The following is a 23,147-nucleotide window of genomic DNA, read 5'->3' as shown; positions in this document are numbered from 1 at the left end:
TGCTGCCTAGATTTGAAGCTTGGAGTGTTGGGGGACTGTTGGTGTTTTTTCCATTAGAACAGGTGCTTTATACTGCTAGGAGCAGGACGATGTTTTCTTGCTAAGGACAAGGGGGTGCTACAGGGGAGCAGCGCTTTTGTCGTGTCAGAACTACTACGTTGCTACATTGCTATTCTGCTATGTCTCTTGTGGCTGCACTTGCTTATTGCTGTGATATTGGGGTCTCCTTGCTTTTTTTCCCGTTACACAGTTATCCAGTTATGGGTCCTAAAACCTGGAAAAGTATTTTATCTTTTCCGGCTCCATCATCTTTAAGTCAATGTTTTTTGTGGTGAGAAGCATGAAATAAGGTCTTTGGTTAACACAAGTGTACAAAATGTTTCTCTTTTTGGTCAGTGACACGTGAATGTCTGAAGCTGCTATGTGTCATAAAAACTACATTTGCTAACAAGTGGCTAAATGAGACTTCTGAATGTCATCACGCCGACACCAGCCCACCTTTAGAGCTTAAGGCGGATTGGCATTAACAGCCATGAAACCACAAAGTAGTTGGTTTATAGCATTACGTTAGCTTTTTATTTCTGCCGATTGCATTTAAGCCTAGAAATCACAGTGCTGTAAATATGTGGAGATTCTCCTGCTGAACAAAATGTGTAAGCATCATAAACATGAGGCCACAAACCTTATTATCTACACTAGGCCAAAATCCAATGGGGAAATCCCATTTGGCTTTTTGGGAGCCCTTGCGATGCTAACTCTCATTATGTATTGTGGAGCTACAGAGTGGTTTCAAATGGTTTGGCTTATTTGAAGCTAATGTACTTGTAGGATAATGTATATTATGAGTTTATGTTATCACGGTTGATTGCACTATTTGTAGGTCGCTTTGAATAAAAGTGTTGGCTAAATGAAGTGTAAAGTAATGTTAAAAGCATTCTGTTTTTAAGCTACATTCCCTCAGGGTAACAAAGGTTACTTTTTTTCTGCCTGTGAACATGTCACTATTTGTCCAGTTGCACCAAAATACACACACACTCATAAATCAGACCCATTTTGTGGGTCTGCTTCATCATCAGGGACAAAAATAAACATTAAGCCATCTTAAAATGTTATTCATTGCCATAATGGAGCGACAGTTCCCACAGTGCTCACAGTCTTAAAGACAAGCCTAAGCACTTAACGTTTAGTGGCAGAGCGTGGCCTTCGCTCTGTGGGAGCAGGTGTGTTTTAGGACTCAATAATGCTGTGAAGATGAAGCCCTGTAAAGCAGGAGGGTCTGGAGTGAAAGAGAGTAATAGGGAGAGTGAGCTCTCTGCACATCCCCTCTTAATTACATCAAGTGACCAAGGTGTCCTTGTCAAATACAACACTCTGCTTTTGTATTCTGTTATATTTCCAAAAAGAAAATTACATTTTGGTAGGAGTGAACCCATAGTATAACACAAAATGTACATTTCAAAGACTATGGAAGAAATTGGGATATTTCATTATCTCTATCAGTTATGAGATCCATTATATACAACTCTAGAAAAAAAAGGTTTTGGTCTGCCTATTTCTATTTCTTTTATTGTATTCTATTAACAGCTGACAACATTTCTGTGTTGGAATTCAACAGACACTGTAATGGCTGCAATATAGGTACAGATAAAGATTTGGTAGGTTGGTTTAGAGTGGTATCTTAATTTTAAGGAGCTGTATGTACTCTGTTGCCCATAAAGTTGGAATAAAATATGTTCTACCTCTTCTCAAGAAATTATTGTTTGTGTGAATAGGAATAAAAAGAGTTTTTCTGATAACAAAATAATTCCAACTTTATGGGAAACAGTGTTTATACATTATCGACACTGTTCAATAAAACACAATGTAATCATCATTAACATTTACTCCGGTTCCATTTTCTCATCAAAGGTCTACATTATTCATAATGTTGAAGCAAAGCTTAGAGATCTTAGTGTTGTACCACAGTTTATTCATATGCAAGAAATGAGGAGCAGCGATGAACTGCACATCAATAATACAGATGCCAAGAGTTTCCTGATGAGTGCTCGTGTCATTTTCTAGGATTGTTTGGCATCACAAACCCTCCGCTTAATAACCAGAATGTTGTGTAAATCTCAGTACTAATAAGAGATCTCCAGGTGCTGTTGCTTGCACTTGAATCACACGTTAAGGGGTCGAGTTGTATAACAATCCTTTTAGACAGTTTACGTACCAATTGTAATTCAAGTTTGTTACATTTTACACTTCAGTGCAGCAGGATGTCTCTGTGTTTGGTGATATTTTCTGCATGTGTGAGCATTTAAGACTTTGAGTGATGACACCTGAGCCAATGTAATCTACATTTCAGAAGCAGCTCCTTTACATCAGCCACACACTGTCTTCATTGGGTAAGCAAGGCCACTTGACACTAGAGGCTCCTTTACAAGGAGCTCAGTGCAGAGGACTGCTGACTCTGGATGCTTTGTTACGCTCATGGCTCATTAATGTTTACAGTTGTCAAGCAAAAGCTACAAGCTTAGATTAAAATAAATGTGACGCATTTGTTGAATGTTAATCAGTCAGTGAATATTAAACTCCCTGTCATCTAAACTATGGGCTTTGCAGTCAGTTATAAAAGAGCCTAACTTTTACTCAGAAGTTATATTGGAATCATAAATTCCCCTTACAGTGTGTGATATTGTAGCACTGTAGCGGTCTAAAATTGAAATAAGTGGATGGAAAGGTGGAATAGAGGCTAATAAGGTTGAGTTAGTGTAGTTAGTGAGCTGATTTTTGGTGTGTGCCGATACAGTAAAGCCACAAGCTGCCGTCTTCTAGAAAATACCTTTATGTATGAATAATAACAGCTGCTTTGGTTTGGTACCTACCGTTTCATCCTAATAATTGACACAATTGTGTAAAGTAAAGTAGCCGTTACGAATTAAAAAAGGCAAAAAAAAAAAAAAAGCTTCCGGTCTCCTAAGCCTCAACTCTCTACCTGACAAAGACACATGGTGCAGTCACAAAAAAATACTTGCAAATGAAATACATTCTTTGAGATTTGTTCTTGTCATCTAAAAATAAACAAATTGGTCTACGTGAACAAAAGCATTAGATTAAATGACATGGCCATTTCACAAACTGCCATGACTGGGTTGATAATCGTTAAATAAAAGGACATTTCATATAGCATTTTCTACAGCCATTATTAAAACACAATACCATTTTCTTTTTCAGTGGCAGGAGCAACTTCTTTTATGAAGGTAGATATGGTCCAAAATGTGAGAGTTTGTAAAACCTGATGTGAACACTTGTAGAGTACAGTGTGAGAACTTGCAGAAAAATAATCTGAGCTTGTCTGCATACATTTACACTTGTATAAAATATCCACGTATCTGTAAACAAAAGTCACAGAAAAAAAAAAAATCCATTCTTTCATTTTGACTTGTCATAGTAATAGAAAGCAAGCACAGGTGTTACTTGTAGTATGATTTATGGCTCTGTTCTGTATTAGTGTCTCAAGCAGCTGTTCATTTTGTTAAATACACTTGTGCTTTTTCTACAGTCATATCTATGAGGCCTCTGTCTGTCACTGCTCATACAGCTGTATGGTCCTCAAGCAGGGCTTTGTTACATTCAATCTGATCAGAGCATGATGCAGCACCGGCTGCTCTTTCACAAGCCAAAAAACCCACCTGAGTCATGTGAAGTGGTCTGTTCTGATCTCTGTCCACTCTCCACACCGCCCACCTCCTCTCTGTGTATTTGGGAGGGCGAGGACTCCGAGCAGCAGCTTTTCACCGCCATGGTAAGTGCTGCTCACACTGCTATTGCGGCCTTGTTCAGATAATTAGTGTGAACACTTGGCTCCAGTCTCCTCCCAGGGACAAAGCCTGAGCGCTGGCCTCATCACTGGCCTCTGTGCAGGAGTGTGTGTGTGTGTGTGTGTGTGTGTGTGTGTGTGTGTGTGTGTGTGTGTGTGTGTGTGTGTGTGTGTGTGTGTGTGTGTGTGTGTGTGTGTGTGTGTGTGTGTGTGTGTGTCAAAATAGCTTTTTCTACGTCTGTCACAAGAGCCAAGTCTGAAGTGTCACAAATCTTTCCAGCCTGTGCCTTGTCAAATAAAACTGACATCACCATTATTGAGGTGATCACCTCAAAAGACAAGGTCAAGATCAATCAGTCCTCCTCTCCTCCCCCATGGCCTGTCTGTTGGTTTCTCTCTTTCATGTGTGTTATTGAGTTCTCCATTCAGTCAGCATTTATGTTCAGTGGAATCAGAGTTGTTACCCTTAATCATTTGTCAGCTTGATGTCCTTAAAATGACATGGCATACAACGAAATAGGATTCACAAATGCCTTATGGCTGTATTCCAAACAGACACCCACACCCTCCCTCTACACACTTCCAGAATGTTGGCATGGAGGGTCTACCTTATTCATCTGTTTCATACCAACTTGATTGGGAATTTTGAAACCCTCGAACAGGAGGTCTCCATCAGTCCGTCATGGAACCAATGTGTTCTTATAGTTCTGTGCAAATATTAACTTGTTTACTGCTCAAAATAAGATACATTTTATATTGTCGTACAGATGTTAACAACTTCAAGGTAACATTGCATTTTTTTTAACTTAAGATAATATACAATTACCCGCTACTTAATTAAGTACACCTTGGACCTACGTTTGCCTTCAGAACTGCCTTAATGCTTCATGGCATATACTCAACAACGAGCTGGAAACATTCCTCAGGGATTTTGGTCCATATTGAAATGAGAGCATCACGCAGTTGCTGCAGATTTGTTGGCTTCGAGAGTTCCACGTGTTTGCATTCAGAGATGGTGTTCTGCATATCTTGGTTGTAACTAGTGGTCATTTGAGTTACTGTTGCCTTTCAATCATCTTGAACCAGTCTGGCCATACTCTTGTGACATCGGGCATCAACAAGACATTTTGGGCCAAAGAACTGCCGCTCACTGGATATTTACAAGAACTGTTCCAAAAAACAAGCAGCTCATAGACTTCAGATTTTCTTTTTTGGGAAACCAGTGCCTTTTTTAGGTAACAGAGTTTAACAGGGGAGACAGAGGGGCTGATATGCAGCAAATAGTCCCTGTCTCACGCAAAGTCCATGTGGGGCACACAAACGCAGGCCTTACAGTCAAGAGAACGCTGATGGTGTCCCGTGTGAAACAAAAAGTCAAAGCTGACTTATTATAATGTCACATATTCGAAATCACTTTTCAAAAGTACTTATTCAAACCCAAACCGTGATATTTTCCTAACTTAGTAATTATTTTACAATGTTAAATGTTAACCTATGTTTCACAATGCAGAAGTAATTGGGAAAATAGTCCTCAGAATGTAGTGCAGTTTAGCTGTAAGGGAACAGTATTGTACAGAAACATGATTGAATCTGTAACAACAAACCTTACAGTAAATGAGGGAAGAGATTCTATAAGTGAATAACATATTTTGCCAAAGTAAAACCTCCCTTTCCTACAGTAACCTGGTCATGCTGTGGCAGGTAATCTCTCTGTGAGCGTCATGCACATTCATTTTGCTGCAGGGAAGACACACAAGGCAGACACCTACATTCATTCAATGGACTGGGTGTCGGGAAGTCTCATATGAACTCATTGATCAAGGCTAAATGGAGACATGTCTACAGGATGTGTGCTCCATGGTGCCTGCACGGTCATGAATGAATAGGTACCTGTGTAAGTGGCTATCGATTATCTTGTCAGGAGAAGCTGCTGGAGATTAAAGAGGAATTGCATGAACACAGGGCTGATTTACATATCTCTCAGAGCCAATTATTGACAAAGCTGTTAGGTAGGTCTTAATAAGAGTGCGTTGGTCAGATACAGTTGAGATAAAAAAAAGTGCATTTCAGAGCTTCTGTATTTCTATTACCTATTTCGCAATGCAAAAGCACAGTCATCATGTACATAACAATATTACATTACGCTCTTTTAGCTGACGCTTTTATCCACAGCAACTTCCAATAAGTGCATCCTACCAGTTGCGCAAATCATTCATCATCTTCAGTAAATATGCTGAACTGCTGCGTTTATAAACTGGAATGGCACTCGACTGTCATCAGCTTGTACCTGCAGTCACTTCCTGTAAAGTGCAACCTCAGCCTTCAACTGTAAGCGCCTTTCAACAACAAAGCAGTTCTTTACACAAGACATATAGGCATGAAGAGAAGATATAGGAGAAATAAGGCAATATAAACGACACACAACCCTGTGTCTAACATTTTAGGCCAACATGCCCCCGCTGAACCTCCATAGTCTCAATATCCCAAAAATGCAACTCTTTCTCCTCCTGACCACATATGTTATTTATGTTATACTCCTACCCTCTTACATCCACAGGAGGGTTTACCTTATGGTTACCGTTTTAACGTAATATTCATAAACAGTTTTAAACACATGGTAAACTTTGTGAAACGGGGGATTTAAAGAGGCCCTACTTTACCCAGTGACATCACTAGGTAACACTTAAAAAAAAAAAGTTTTTCTTTTGGGCCTTTAATTTCAGATGCGGCATTGAAATGGGATACAAAGGGATTGACATTGAAACTTTCTGAAGTCTAGAGTTGGACGTGATTACATCTTTTTTTTAGCTGTTTACATAATCCCATTATATGTTATCCGTTATTAAGCTTCGCTGCCGTCTCTCACTAAGCATTCTTATATCCCTAATCACTTTATATTTAAACTAATCTTATCGCCGTGTAACTACCTGCAGCCTCTGTTTCCTGCAGCCTTATTCAGAAATGTCTGCCTCACCCCCTTCTCTTTACACAGCCCTTGCCCACAACCCATTTGATAGTCATGTCCATCAGCCTTCACCTACTGCCTCCGGCACTCAGCCCAAACCTGCAGCGATCACAAGTCAGCTTTAGCTTCTGGCATCCAGTCAGTTCACATCCAAAGTCAACTGAAACCTGCACTTTATTTTCAGCTGCAGCCACAGCATCTGCCTGCTGCTGCTGACAGCCAAGAAAATAATTTAATGTATATCTATCTCACTGTCGACCTCCAGTTGATACCATTTAAAGCCCACGCTGCAGCAATCATTGTCTCAAAAATTTCCGTTGGGGACTTGATAGATTTACAATTCATATTCCCAGTCAACCTTGAGTGTGAGTTATGAAGGCTGAGGCTTTGCACCGAAGCTGCTCAGAAAGTAAATACTGATCATCATTATGCAATGAAGAACAAAGCATTAATCACCTCAGCAGTGCTGTTATCGATGCACTGTAAACTTGGCTTGAAAACAGCATGGGGATGCATGATTGGGGCAGAATACAAAATCGAGTAACCTTTTATCTTCCCTGAAACTTTTTCAGAAGAGTTTGTTTTGAGTACTTTTCACTCATGGAATCAAACTGTAAAACCTTCCAATTCTTGTTGAACTTGATTTATGACAGTGCCGATTGAAAATCCTGTACAATATGTCTAAATGAAAAATGAGCGCATGAGAAAAGGATTAATGCTTCCTCAAAGCTCATGTCTCCAGTTTCCTTGTTGAGTCCATGTGCATGCCATTGAATGATCACTGGATGGAAACTCTTCTTTTCCTGGAACTCTTGTAAACTTGGATGCATCAATCCTTCTGATCGCTCGCTCTTCCTCTTGCTTTGTTGAAATCAAACCAGGATTTTAAGCCTTTTCCTGATTTAGGAGAAGGTCCAGTTACCAGGATCCAGCCAACCTGATAGTGTTCCCTACATGAGGTAAAAGGGGAATAATCTTCTCTTTCTTGCTTTTGCTTCTGTTAGCCATCAGCAATCCCAGGGTCCCAACCTCCATTACACCTGGGAGATTGGATTGGTTTTTCCACCCTGTAGTGGACACTGGGACTGGGAACAGATTCAGTTGGATACACATATGAGTTTCTTGGATGTCCGATTGTTCCTGCACTGAGAGTGTGGCAAGCCAAGAGGCCACAGAGATGATTGTTGCGCAGGCGAATGCACGAGAGGGTGATCTATCTGGTGTAGCATTTTCATGTTTTCTGATGAGCTGACAGCCCAATGAGTCATCTCTGCACAGCATTGTCCTTTGTGAGTAAGGCTGACCGTGTAATGCTTGATTTAAGTTTGATTAATCGCCCTGGAGCAAATCTCTTTGTTGACTAAGAACAAACCGGTAAACATGTTGATTGTACTCTCCCAATTAACCGGCTCTCAGTAATGTCACGACCGGCTGCCACACACGGAGTGTTAGATTTAAGTCGGGGACAGATGGGACAGCTTCATCTCTTCTTTCAAACACAAACCTTTACTTCCTGCTGTTTGACAGATGAGTGTGAAGTCTGACAGCAAAGGATGTTGAGGACTGATCACCTCAGTACACTTGACTCATGCAGGTGCTGAGAAAAGCAGGGCTGTACACAGCAAACATCACCTTATTGTTGTACCAGAACATGTCCAAATCATATTATTCCGAGTATCCATCTTCCATTTATATTATTGTTTATTTTTACTGTAGAAAATATATAGTTAATATTTGTATAATTATAGAATCAAATGACAATGGGATAAACAATAAAACAAAATGGAAGGAGTCACTGATTGCAATGAGCCCAAAGAGAATTATAGGATACTTTTGCAGTTCGGGAGTGAGTGTTAGCCTAGCGTTTAGCTTTACAGTTTTTGTTCATCCTGACTGCTCTTATCGTGACACATTTTTTGGTTTAAAAACAGCTTGCACACCAGGTTAGTTGCTTGCAGATGACAGACTTATATATGACTCCAAACCAAAATGGTGTCTAACAGTACCCTAGTTGTTGCTTTAGCTCGTAAACAGAGGGGATCATGTTTTTTGTGTTCATGACCCTTCTAGTGCAATACAAAGGACTCAACTCAGAGTTTGATTGAAAATATAATTAAAAAAACATTATTCTATAATTTGGTTTTGCAAAAATGTATCTTTGGTTAGCATGTGCAAACTCTACTATTCAAAATGGTTTATCACAAAAAATCATTGGATAGTCAACATTATAAGATATAACAACACAATACACCATAGAATCTACATTAACAGGAGAAGATGATCAAGGCTGAAACAACATCAAATAAATAGAATGTAAATAAAATATGGATAAAATGCTTTGGAAAGCGAGCTGCATTAAAAAATAAACATGTCTGCCTTTATAATTAAGACTATTAATCCTAAAAAAAAGTGACAAGGTGTCTGATGTTGTATTCATGGCTTGTTTCCACCACACATATGTTTAAAATACTGTCAATTTGTAAAAACAATTGCTAAAGTGAACAGTGTACGCTATTTGAGATTATGAGAATGAATTCCTTTGTTATTAACAGCACCTGAGTCACCACTGTGAGGGCACATCTGCGCCTCAAATAAAGCACAGGCTACTTTTAAAACACTCCCACATGCAGTGAGCGATTTCAGAACAGCTACTTCCCGGCTATTTTTTGATGGATGTATCCATCAGATGAGCTGGCTCGGGATCCAACACATCACACAGACGCGAGACATTGTGCACGTCTTCACTTGACAATTAAATCAACCAGATTTCAGTCGCTTGGCACGAATGGTACTGCTATTACATGATTAGCAGCAATAATGAGGTGGAATTCACTCTATTCTGTGTAAAAATACTACCATATTTCTATACTTTTTTGCAATATTTCATTGATGTATAACACTCTACTGGACACATGTCTGTGGATCTAGGAAAGTGACATTAAACTTTGGTATCCAACGTGAAATTTGGCAAATAAAGACCTTGACCGATAAAAGAAGTGCTGGCTTTAAAACAGTTAAATTGGAAAACGTTTTTCTGGCACTGAAACAAGTATATATTTTTTGGCATTCTGGTGTACTTATCGTGAATATTTTCAGTTGTTTTCTTGTGTTACTATTTTTTCATTGAAAGTTTGTGTTCACGATGACAGTTTTTACAGTATCAACTTTTTTTTTTTTAGGGGTGGTGTAAGAAGACAGTGATTTACATTTTAATCTAATCTGCATACTAATGACAAGATGCCACTGTTATGACCTACAGTAATGTCCGCCCCAAAGCCTACAACTTTTATGAAGCTTATGATATGTGATTGATAGCAGTTATTCAAATATCTGAAAATCTTATGTTTTGTAATAGGCCACCAAACTAAATGCATTAGGTGTCCAATTAATGCTTCTTTGACAACACTAAGAACTAGACACAAGGCTGGATTAGTACCTCCAGGGGCCCCTGGGCACCGAGAGCTCATGGGCCCCCCAACCCCACCCCAAGACATAAATGCGTGTGCACGTAACAACACGTAATATGTCAGCACTTTTGAATAATTGTGTGTGATTCTTACAGTAAATTCTGCACACAGCTGCTTTATAGTATAAAAAGCTGATAGAGCATAGATAATGTAGTGAGACCCTATCAGAGACAGTTTAGAAATAATATTTGAACTTATCGAAAAGCAGAGGTATTTACGGAGGTGAAAGGTGAGTTTTCTTTTATGAGTGAGGTTGTGCAGACAAACCCCACAGAAAAACAAACATGTGTACACAGATACTGTTATTATATGTAATTTGTCACACATTTTTGTTTATATTTTTTCAGTGATTGTGTTGTTATAGTCCACATCTTCATTTCTTTTTTGTAACAAAGAAGGTTTTTTTATTATTTTCTTTAATATAAATACTGTAAGTAGGATTTTACACATTTTAACACAAAACACAGGACAATGTATAACTCAAAAGAAGTTATTTAAATATATAAAATTCACATTTGTGAATGTTTAACCTCATCAAAAAAAGAAATTGATGAGAATATACTTTTTTTCCCACGATCTCGTGTGTTTGTAGTCGTGTTTATATTTTGCTGTGTGACAGGCAGCGGCGGTGACGTCGCGTGACAGCCTCGCCGCCCCAACATTGCATTCTGGGTCCAACCCAAGATGGCTGCGCCCTTGCTGAAGTGCTGAAGAAGTGCCTCTTTGGAGAAATTTACGGGATTGTGTGTGAATTTAACGAAAACCCTCTCACCAAATCAGCTACCGGGGTTGCTGGTTTGCAGAAGAACACCTCAGGGTCCCAGTCATCGATAAGTGTGGCCGGTGCGTGGTGTGGCTGTGGCAGACTGTCCGCGTGAAGATGGGCCTCATCTCCAGCCCCTTCCCATAGCGAAGCGCCGTGGGGAGAGGAGCCGCAGATTCTCCTGCAAACACGCGCCCGTCCAACTTGGCTTTGACGGCTTTGACATACTATACAGACTGTGGACGCTGCCCTACAATTTTCTGACAAGGATTGTTTGTGCCACTGTGTCTGTCATCGTCCGGAGAAGAAGAGCTTCCCCAGTTCGGGTTGAAATTCCCTCCGCACCAAGGTCTGCACGCTTCTCTGCCACTAACAGCGCCATTTCTGCACATATGCTCCGTTTCACTTATGTCTCTGCTCACGTTGTTTCGCTTTAAATAGCGCTGCCCGCTCCTCTCCCGCAGTTGACAGCTGAATGTGATAGTTAGAGCCAGCTTCAGGGAGAGCTGTCATATTAGCCGCGCTAGTGTTGTAGCTAGCACACAGCTAGCTGGCTGGTTTGTTTGCTAACTGTCCTGCTCGCTAGCAAACATCCCCGTCATTAAAGTCCAGTTTAACACAGCTGGGCTGCATTAACATAACCCAAATAACTCCTCATGTGTTGCTGGAGCAGAGTTCACGGCCAGCATGAGCCCCACCATCACGACATCTAGGTGCTGCCCTCTGTGTGATAGTACCCTGGATACTATGCTGCAAAACTCTTCATTGTCATTGTAAAGACTACAACCAAATAAAAAGCAACAACTTAGCTACTCCTAAGTAGTGCAATGAAAATACACAGGAAATACACCACCAATACAAAGCAGTCAAAGCCATCATCACCAGTTTAAAAAAGAAAAGAAAAAAAGTTTGCACTAGAATAAGATTACCTACTGCACTACAAAGCAAGTTATTATTGTAATGATTTGGTATGAATGTTATTTATGCACCAGAATAAATGTAGTTATTTTACTAAAATATGAGTATTAATTGCGGTAGAGAAAATGAGTTGTTGCACCAAAATTAAAGTATTTAATGCTCTAGAATAAATGTAATAATTGCACTAGAATAACAGTAATTTTGCAATTTTTGCACTTAAAAAATGTAACTTTTAAACTATAATATTACTATTTATTGCACTAGAATAAATATAATTATTGCACCAGAATTCATGTATTAATTGCACTAGAAAAAGTGTATTTAATAGATAAGTGTATTTGATGATTAATGTACTATCTTAACTATACACTTTTTGTACTTTAATAACTCTTGATTAGATTAGAAAAGTCAGTTCATTGCACTAGTTTGAATGCACTTATTGCACTACAAAAATGTAATTATTGAAAAAGGAAACCCCTAAGAAAAGACAGTCAAAATATTGCATGTGAGGCATCAGTCAGTGAATTGATAGTAAGGGAGCTCCAGATGTGAGTGGGTGTGTTTCAGTTGTTGTGGTTTTCATTGAAGCAGGAGATTCACATAAGTGCATTAAACATGACTCATAACCATCATCACATGACCTCTCTTGGCTCAGGTTAAAAAACTCACAGCAGTTGAGGTTTCTCAGATTCTCAAATGTTGAAAAAGTATTGAATTCAACGCTATCTTTCACACTGGTATCTTTTGTTCATACAGCCACTTGGGGAATCCAGAATTCCATTAGCAGAGAAAAAGATATCTGCACACTTAATTTGATTATAAAGCTACTGTTTCCTGCACTGATCATGTTTTTGTTCAGTTTCACTCTACAACTGCCCAGCATGAGGTGACAGAAATCCTTTAAATCTGTGTAACTAACCAGATCTCTCCACTGCAGGGCCCTGATGAAAATGGACGCAGACTTGCTGCATTCGCCGGCCGTTGGCCTCACAGAGGAGGAGGAGGCTGACATGAATGACTGGAAACTTCCCCTGGCCTTCATGAAGAAAAGGCACTCGGAGAAGATTGAGGGCTCCAAGGCGTTAGCTCAGAGCTGGAGGATGAAGGATAGGGTAAGTTTTGTTCTCTTCTATGTGTAATCCAGCAGGTACAGGATGATTTTTGTGTTGTAAGTTGTAAAAAAGAAAACACATGTAGACATGTGTAAAAGCTACTGCGTATTTGTTTTAAAATGTCTCACATGGATGACATGATGTAGAAATACTTTAACAGGAAATCCGGGTGAGTTATTAGAATTGATGACTTATTACACAAACGACCATTTTAGATTTAGTTTCGCAGGACAAACTCCACATATTGACACAGTTTTTGAACCGTGGATGAACACCCCTGAAATAAATGGCTAACGTTAGGCTTTAAACAGACTACTACATGGCTTCATGTCACCACCACTCAGCTAGAGGCGGACTTGTGACGGCACGTTGACGTTTAGTAGTTTTATTTAGCCCTTGTTAGCAGCTGTTGTTCTTAAGACACGTAAACGCTTCAGACATGAGTGGGGTTTTCACTGGCGTACTTTATGTTGTATCTCATAAACTTGTATTTATCACAAACTTCGTTTCAGTCATCTAACCTAAAATTCATTCAAATAACCTAGAGCGGATAAATACTAACCCTTTTCCGGCTTATTACTCTTTGCATGAAAGTTTCACAAAACACATATTTGAGCCACAGTGTAACACTGTGCAACATGTTTCTTTTTTACCATGAACATGTGCTCTGTATTTTATTTTAAGTTGATCACGCTATATAGTCTTATTATCGTTAATGCTTGCTAGAAAATCATACAGTAAGAATGTATTTTGGCTTATTGGTTTTCTTGGAAGAAAACACCTTACATCTATCCAGTTTACAATCAACTTGTTAGCTTAGCTTAGCAAATAGACTGGAACCAGCTCTCCAACAATAACATGTGCTAACATAAAACACAAGTTATAAACAGCTTATATCTCGTCTCTTCGGACAAAAACAAGCTGCTTCCCTCTATTGTCAAACTTTATGCTGGCTAGCCAAGCCAACCGGCTGTTTCATATAGCTTCATATTTACTATACAGATATGAAAGAAATGTAAATCCTCTCATTGAACATTAACAAGCAAAAAAGGGTATTTAGCAAACTTTCGCTTTAACATTTACTTATTACAACAAAGCACCTTGTCAGTGTTGATGCTGAGCAGCAGAAAGGTGTCTGAGGTCATCTACGTTTGTGATTCAGGGAAATAGTTTTTCTTAGCATACTCCATAAACAATGCTACTTATCAAAATTGGAATCCATTAAAGAGACAAATGAAATGCACACCTCACACTGCTTCGAGAGGATATCGGTCTTTAAACAGCAGCATATCATCAGCCCCCTTGTCTTTATTATAGTGCCAATTCATTTCATTCTGCTGGAGGCAACCTATACTGCGCTTTGACGGAGCTCAAAGCTTTGAATGGCCGCAGTGTGTTCAGCTCTCATAAAGCTGTCGTTTGATCCACTGCAGTGCTACCAACCCGATTGTTTCATCACCTTGCGGCTACACAGCACTCCCATTATAATGATGGCAAATATATTATCAGCCATAACCCTCAAAAACTCCTGCACCTATTGTAGAAATTCCCCCAAATGAAAATGTAAGATCCTGCTGCTGTTAGCAGTGGAATTACACTGTAGTGCCCGCCAGCGTTGCGCTTCAGGAAAAATGTTTAATAAGGCGGCATCATTAAATGTGACGCTAGTATTGATTTAAAAGAGGTAATAGGAGCTGGCTGAAATGGGCATTTCTATCAGAGAGTCGTGCTAAATCAACTGTGTAACATTTTTCATGGCTCTGAGCGTTTTTAGCGCCATAGACCCTCATTTGTACACTTATAAGAATGTCTCCTTTCACATCTCTGTGCTCAGAGAGCTGTAACTAAAGAGAACTTTCTGCGTTCATGGCTTTGAATGTTACTCTGGCCTGGGGAGGAGTCCATCCTTTAACCCCGCTGTAATTGCAAAATGATAGATATGGAAGCCATCATTTGTTTAGTAATCTGATGTGGAATAATGACGATAATATATAAAATAAATACAAATGTACCCAAGTTTTAACCTTAATAATGAGTGTTCAGTTGTGTTGTCATACTTTTTTACTTGTTGAAGCCAAGCAGGTAAACAGAGTCCTAAAACTGTGCAGTGTCCTCTCAAATCAGTGTGAGAAATCTGGATCCAGTGTTAGAGGCGGGGCCCCATTAATTCCTAGATCATTTTGGGTTCTGGGCCCATAGAGATCCTAAGTCCCGCCCTTCTACTTCCAACCAATGGGACCTTATTTCGGAAAAAATATGTATGGTAGTAGGGCTGAACGATTTTGGAAAATAATCTAATTGCGATTTTTTCCCTCAATATTGCAATTGCGATTTAATATGCGATTATTTTATCAAGGCCCTCTTCTCATGTATTTTTCAACAAACACAAGCAATAAATCAATTGTGATTACAATCGTGAACCTCACGAGGTAGCAACAGTAGCGAGGCACGTTCTGCACAGTACCTGACGTTGCGCAGCATCTTCCTTTTTAAAGCCAAAATAATTCCACACAACTGACGTGCCGCCCCTCTTTGGTACCAAACTTCCAGCCGTGCACTCTTCTGACGAGCCTGAGGCCATTGTGCAACAGGTTCAAGCGCAGCGTTGACTTCTTTCCCTGCCTGCTCGGCTTTGCTCGGCTCCGCTCGGCTCGCTCGCAAGTCACGTGACCAGATCACGTGACCAGTCAAATCGCAGCCTTTGCGGTTGGAAAATCTCGTTTTGTCATATCGCGATATTATCGCAAATGCAATTAATCGTTCAGCCCTATATGGTAGGCAATTGAGAGAGAGAAATAATTTTTTGATCCTGATTGAATTGTTCCATGAATTACACATATAATGTTTGTCAATTTAAAAGATAATTTTGCAAGTCAAAAAAAAAAAAGTTTGTCTTAAAACTGTGAAGTAACACTTATTTTTGTGTTAAACCGCTCGATGAACTACATCTCTGGTCTCGCACAATACACGTGACCAAAAGCGAACGAACGAGCAGGACCCATTTCTGGCATGCCTACAACTTGGTACAAAGCACACAGGCATCTTGTTAAAGTAATCTTCATATCTCTTATGTTTAGTGGAGGGAAACAATTATGACATCAGTTCTGACATCACTGACACGACTCTTGGATTTGTAGTATTTCTAGTTGCGTATTTTCATATCCTTATATTTCAACAGCTTTACGACAAACTGTGACTTTCTTGACTTGGGAATTATTTCTTAAGATGGACAAAAAATCATATGTGTAATTCATGGCACAATTCAAACGGGATCAAAAAATAATTTCTCTCTCGCCATTGACTACAGTACATATTTTTTCCGAAATAAGGTCCCATGGTGGTCCACCGGAAGGGGAGGGACTTAGGCTCTCTATAGAGTGCGCACTTGAGTTTTCCCTAAGCCCCGCCTCCAATCAGCTTTCTCACAGCGGCATCACGGTTATTCATGGCTCCATTAAATGAATGGAAGGAAAAAAAAGTGTTTGGCATGGGTCGTTTTTTAAATGTTTGAATTGTCTTGAAAACATTTTTTAAATAATTTTTTGGGGCAACTTTATTTAAGTGACAGTGTTGAAATGGGGAAATAGAGGGGAAGACACGCGGCAAATGGTCCCAGGCTGGATTCAAACCCAGATCCACCGCATGGGGACCAAGCCCCAGTACATGGGTCGCCAGCTCCACCAACTGCGCTATACGGCGGCCCGGCCTGGGTCGTTTTTTGAGTAAAATAAAATCTGTTTAATTACAGACGTCTCTTTCCCAATGTCAGTCAATTTGGGAAAACAATTTTTGGGACAATTCACATTAGATGACTGATACAGAAGTTGGTACCACAGTTTGGCCACTACGAAAATGTTCTTCAACGCCCGGCTCACTTCCTGAGGACTTGTATGTAGCCTGTTGGTTTAATAAAGGTAAACATCTGGGATGGTCCTGTGTAATGATGCTGCGCCCAGGAGAGTCAGTGGAGGATGCTTTCAGATGGCCGCAGAGAGAAAATGCAATAGTGAAAAAGGAGCTTTTCAGGATGAACTGTAAGACTCAATCACTAAGAGATCAAAAAGTACATTTTTTGATATACATTCTTGAATTATTCACATGATTTAAATTTTAAGCAGATGAATACACATCTCCTGTTTGGAAGGTGTTGCATTTAAATTGTTAATTTGCTTAAAAAAATGTGTTCTTGTTGAAAAAATCATTAGGTTGGCAGCAGCTTGATGTTGCACCAGAGCGTGTGTTCTCAGTGCAAAGTCTATCAGCCTTTTTTCACCAACAACACAACAACTTGCTTCTTAAACTTCACCTTCTTTCTGTTATCCCCACCTTTTCTCCCACCTGTGCAAAACAAGAGGGCAAAGCCAATTTCAAGGTCAGGAAAAAAGCGGTTGGAGCGCTGCTTGCACTGCTTGGCAACACAAAAATAGGACTCTTCAGCTTTGCACATTTTCCTTTCAGTTTTCCACGGGGGATCCCATAACTGCTTGGAGGATTTGACATGATGGGTAGTAAACTCACTGTAAGCATATCAAGCGAGTTGGTATGCGAACAGTTAATCCTCGTGAGAGAAGCGTGCAGCTGGAGAGCGTACGAGTGTGCTGTAAATGAGGTTATGCAATCTGGGATAAGGTCTTGTTATTGTAGACATGTACACACACTTACACACTGAGAAATGTAAAGGCTCATTGGTCAAATTCCCTTTTACTCCCACAAATCCAGCTTGTGTGTGTGGGTGTGTGTGGGTGGGTGGGTGTGTGTGGTCACACAGCTGCTTGGTTTCCCGCTCTGTGTGCAGCATTATCATGTGTACCTTTGCTGCTCCTGCCATGTGGAATCAAGATAACGGTCTTCAGTTTGCTGTGTGAGCACCTATCAGTGGATTACAGAGTCTAATGTCAGGGCTAACTTCAGATTACAAGTGGCACCTTTAAAGGAAAACAAGGTGTTCTGACTGTTAATTAAAAAGCTATTAAAGTGGAACAGCACATTGTTGCTGACAGTGATGACTCCTGCATCAGAAGGAATTAAGATCAGAGGTGGAGCTTAAATGATCATGTTTTCTTTGAGCTGTCAGACCTGCAGTGTGAAGGTAACGCCTTCATCGTGACAGGGAGGGAACACGCAGAATTAGGTTTGCATTGATTTTACATTACCTTGTTTTGGTCCCTGTTCAGAAACTAATAAACTGATTTAATATCAGTCAACAGATTTGTGGTAATAAGTGTTTTGTCACTTCTCAGGCATAGAACATAGAATATAACTTTTGGAAGACAGCAGAGCAACATGAACCTCGACCTGCTGAGATAAGATGATTGCAGCGCAGGCTCTGAACAGTATTGATCCACAGCTTGTGCACTTGCTGGATAGCTTACACAACTGACATTGTAGGTTGACACAATAGCAGCCCTGGTTCAGGTTGAAGTCAGTGGCACAAAGTTTATTTTTTGTTATTATTGATAAAATGATTAACACTTGTTTAAGGGTGCTGTATCAGTAACAGCAGTATGGCCCTCTATGATCCTGGTTCACTGGGTGTTGGAAAGTGTCGGGCTTGGTTTGTGTGTTCCAGCTCTCTCAGGGAATTAAAGAGCAGCTGATCTAGCAAGGAAATGCTCCTTTAAACATTACAGTTCAAAATAAATGCGACACATGATTGCTTTCTTATGATCGGCCTTTAGAGAAACCACTATTTTGTTTTTTTAGAACTTTATTTTTTGTTTCAAACAACAATACAGTACAATATATATTTCAGTCACATTCACATTTTCAGCTATATCAATACAATCTTGAAAAGGTTTCAAGTAGTAGACAACCAGTAACAAAGTACCACTAAATATGTTATTTGCTCCATTTGGTGGATATCCCAAACTCCCTGAATCCAGCAGTTATAGGTGGGAGGTTCTTGTTTCCACCATTTAATGGTGATGCACTTCAGGGCCACTGTCAATAACATTCTTAATAGATACGTCTTAGACCTCTCTTCTAGGCCCTCAAGTAATACTCCCAGTACAGCCACCATCGGATTTAAAGCAATATTTAGCTGGAACACTTCTTTAAAAGCATCAAATATGTCTTTCCAAAATATGTGTAAATGAGGTATAACCAAAATATGTGAGTGTGATTTCCCACAGTCCCACAGTTCCTCCAACATAATGTGTTTGGCCCATTTTTGACACTATCTCTGGAGTTCAGAAATATATGGTAACTACTTTCCATTTAAATTTTCTCCATCTATATGAATTTGTCACTAAGTTTGCTGGTGAATATGAAACCACTATTTTGAACGAAAGTTGTCGGATAAAACCACCGGCCGATGGATCAAAACACTTTTTCACCTTTATAGCTTCGATGAGAAAATGTCTACAGTAGGCAAAAGTATGCATGTTTCTAAAACTATTTTTGACTTGTCGCTGTTGGAAAAAGCAAGGTGTTTCTGATGCTGTGTTTCATTGAAAGATGGAATCTCCCTGTTAAAACTTCTGTAATGAAGTAACAACTGAATAACTTTGTGCAGAGGACATCACTTTCAGAGATTGTTTACTCGGTCAGCCACAGAAGAAACATGGTGACATATCTTGACATTTATTGATTAGATAATAAAGTTTGCTTTTAGATGATTTGTGCTTCCATTGTTGTGGGACGTGAGAAAACTGCGTCTTCATTAAATCGAGTTTACTAGTCGGAAGTTTAAGGCCTATTTTTTGTTTATACTGTATATATATCTGCATATAGGGCCTTTTATGGACGTGGTTCTGAAATACCTTTGGTATATTGAAATGTCATTTTCAACAGAGCACTAGGGACGAGATGTTAAGACAAAGCTCAGCACAAAAACATGCATATGCCATTTCCCACACACAAACCAAACAAAAAACAGGCGTAGTATTGTCCGCCTGGTATATTGTAAAGATAGCTGCTGGGGAAATAATAAAGTGGGCATTATTATGTTTTCAGTCTACACAACGTTCTGTTAATGTCACTAAATGTTCTGCTCCTTCTTCTTCTTCTTCTGAAAACTGGGCGTCTGCACGCTCACCCACTTCTGATTTATTAAAGAAATTCCACAAATACATACACGCAGCACTATTAATCACTAAAGTGTGAGGAAAACAATGCGTGTAAGACAGAAATGTTTTATACATGATTCTACATAGAGTTATGTGCGTCTGGCGCCATGTATTAAACATTATTTAGAATAACAAAACTGCCTCAAAGCTGTTGACTACTACGCTTCACAATCCCCTGTGGGTCTTAGCTCTGTGACGTCAGAGGGACATGACGCAAACTTTACGTCCAACCCTTTTATAAGCCCTACCAGCATTTCCTGTCAGACATAGAAACCACGTCACCAAGGCATATTTTAGAACTGTATACGTATGGGACCTGTTCAGAATTTGAAGCATGAAGGTGGGTCAGAATTGCCAATAGCAAAATGGAAAGGGATTTGCCTCTGTGACATTTTTGTGGAGACAGAGAGATGCAAGAGGACAGTGAAGGGAATAGAATAAACCTGAGGCAGCAGGAAGGACAGCATGGCAGCCAGAACTTTGTCCCACTATCTGCACAGTCAATGGAAATGTTTTTTTTAGCGTGCTGTTGAGCATGTTTGATAAAGTTCTACATTTTTGTGACTGGAAATTGCTTTGATCTTATTTGAACTTTATTCAAGCAGACGGTATACCAACAAACATGCTACAGGGTTAATGATCTCTCCCTGCCCTGCCTTTTAGTTTCTGTGAAGTTCTTAGAGCTGCATAATTAATACTTCCTAAAATACAAATATTCATGTTGCTCAGTGAACACACTGAAGAAGTTGCATGTCAGCTTAAAAAAAAACACATGCAGGCAAAACACATGAAAACTTATCTCATGAAGACAATTCAAGGTGCTTCCTGAATACATATCTATTATTTTCAACTCTAGAATCAGACAGAGGATGAAAACTAAACTACTCAAAACTATCATTGTCTTCCATAACTGCCTATTAGATGACTAAATCACATATATCTAAACAATGTGCTGTCAAAAGGTGGAAATCTGCGAAAAATGAAATATAATTCAAATGATCAAAGCTCAAGATTCAAAACGTCATTGTTTTTCGATACGTTTTTATTGGAAGTATCATGTTATTCCATTTTTATCCAATACGCTCACATCCCCTGTGGGTCTTAGCTCATAACAAGCCAACATAACAAGGCTTTAATGTAACTATGATTCATCATGTCATGCATGATACTCCTTAACAGTCATTCAGTTTTCCTCGTCACGGGCCTAGGTATTGCCGTCATGTCCCCTGAGCAGTCAGCTCTTTTCTGACCAATGAACAAATTCAACATAAGAAACTATTGGTAAATGTCAGAAGATTTGTGAAAACTGATGGGATTTTGAGAATACATTTCTTCTTAGGAACAGCGACCCAACGTTCTCAACCTGGATTTTTTAAAATTGTACATACACCCACGGAAAAATTAAAAGACCACTGCAGCATTATCAGTGTGTCTTGTTTTACTTTTTATAGGTTTGTCTTTGAGTTAAAGGATATTTTGTTTATTTTTTATTGTATTCTATAAACTACTGGCATTTTTTCTCTGTGTTGGAATTCAACAGACACTGGAATGGCTGCCATACATGTAGAGATAAAGATTTAAGAACAAATTGGAGTGGGCTCTTCATTTTGTCCGCAGCTGTATAAAGTTATTTGCCCTTTTGGACTTTCTTTTACAACAAGTCACTCTTGACAGATACGTTTTGTTATGTTTTGCTATGATTTTAACTTCAGTATCCATAATAAGTTTAATTATGTTTTTTTTTTAATCAGATGGGCCTCCTACTACTGTTAATGACCTGTTACCTGCATTAATCTAGACAGATTTTGAGTTCACACACTTCCATAATGAAATCGATAAGTCATCAATTTCTAGTCCCATTGTAAAAATGTGTAAATGAGATGGGTGCTCTGTGCTGCTTCATTGTCTGCATCATTAGTTTGTCCAATAGAATCAATGTGCACACTTCATTAGGCAGCATATAGACTTTCAGCCATGGGCATGAAAACAAAATGCAAGGTAAAATCAATTATTACATACAAGTGATTTTTACATTAGTGTTGATTTATCTAACTGTCTTTAGAACAAAGGCCAGTTTGAATTAAACAAGCTCCCACCCTGCTCAAGTCTTTAAGCCAGACAGGAGAGAAAGGTCTGACACTGGACTTTGTGGATTTTCTTAAATTGAGGCCAGTAGAAAACATTTTGTATGATCTTCCTTGTTAGTGGTGCACCTATGATGTATTTTTGTAAACCAACCCAAAATTACTATTGCAAGGGCTCCTTTGACAATAAGCAATGGGATTTTGGTATATTGCAGAAAATAACCTGTGTTTATGATTATTACACATTGTTCAGCAGGGTATTCTCCACATATTGACACCACTTTTAAAATAGATCAAGTGTTATGTTATCGCAGCAGTGAATAGCTAACGTAATGCTATAAACAATCTACATTGCTCCACGTTGACACCGCTGAGCTAAAGACGGACTCGTGTTCGGCGTGAGTCTATGCCATTTCTAAGGCCAATAAAGCTTCAGACATTCAGCAGTGGGGTATTTACTGACGTATTTAATGTCGTAGAACAAAACCTCAAAATCTAAAAAGTTTGCATTACCCACAGACCTTATTTTGGCAAAAACTATTGACTTCGGGATAAGGGAACCCAGATGAGCTAAAATGCTAACCCATTTCCAGTTTCAGGACTCATTCCTCCACCACTATATTAGCGGAAGGGTAAGGTCGAAGATACATGTGAGATTGCAGGTGATATTACCTTAGGCCAGTGGCCGTTCATGGCTTTAGCTTGACTGTTTTATCGTGACTGGGTCACACACATTTAATTAATGTACACTTAAATATGTTACTGAACATTTTCAAGCAAGTCCGTAAAATAATTTGTAATCATATTTGATCAGCACTGCTTGGCCTGCTAAAGCAATGTGAGAAGTTCCAAATCGAGTCAACTACACAAGTATGTTCTTGTTCGATGGCGTGGTCATTCAAACTTCACAAAAGCCATGTGATTAAAAATTGTGTTTCTGTGAAGTGAAGGAAAGGTAACACTTTTTAT

The 23,147-nt window shown here is 39.3% G+C and overlaps 1 protein-coding gene across 2 annotated transcripts in view; it reads left to right on the top strand.

Moving 5' to 3' along the window:
• The first annotated feature begins 10,863 nt into the window (after window positions 1-10,863).
• The window catches only part of rptor (regulatory associated protein of MTOR, complex 1), a 224,229-nt gene continuing 211,945 nt past the window's right edge, over window positions 10,864-23,147 (top strand). Inside the window, exons 1-2 of one of the 2 annotated variants that reach the window (XM_063884304.1) lie at window positions 10,864-11,346; window positions 12,853-13,027. In XM_063884304.1, the coding sequence (XP_063740374.1) occupies window positions 12,860-13,027 (168 nt within the window). In that variant the 5' untranslated portion in view covers window positions 10,864-11,346; window positions 12,853-12,859. The remainder of the gene's footprint in view (window positions 11,347-12,852; window positions 13,028-23,147) is intronic. The other variant, XM_063884305.1, reaches the window with a different exon arrangement.

This window comes from Eleginops maclovinus, chromosome 5 (genome assembly GCF_036324505.1).
Source record: "Eleginops maclovinus isolate JMC-PN-2008 ecotype Puerto Natales chromosome 5, JC_Emac_rtc_rv5, whole genome shotgun sequence".
In the NCBI taxonomy this organism is placed as follows: Eukaryota; Metazoa; Chordata; class Actinopteri; order Perciformes; family Eleginopidae; genus Eleginops; species Eleginops maclovinus.
The sequence above is the reverse complement of the archived record's forward strand: the minus strand, read 5'-3'. Positions and strand labels throughout refer to the sequence as shown.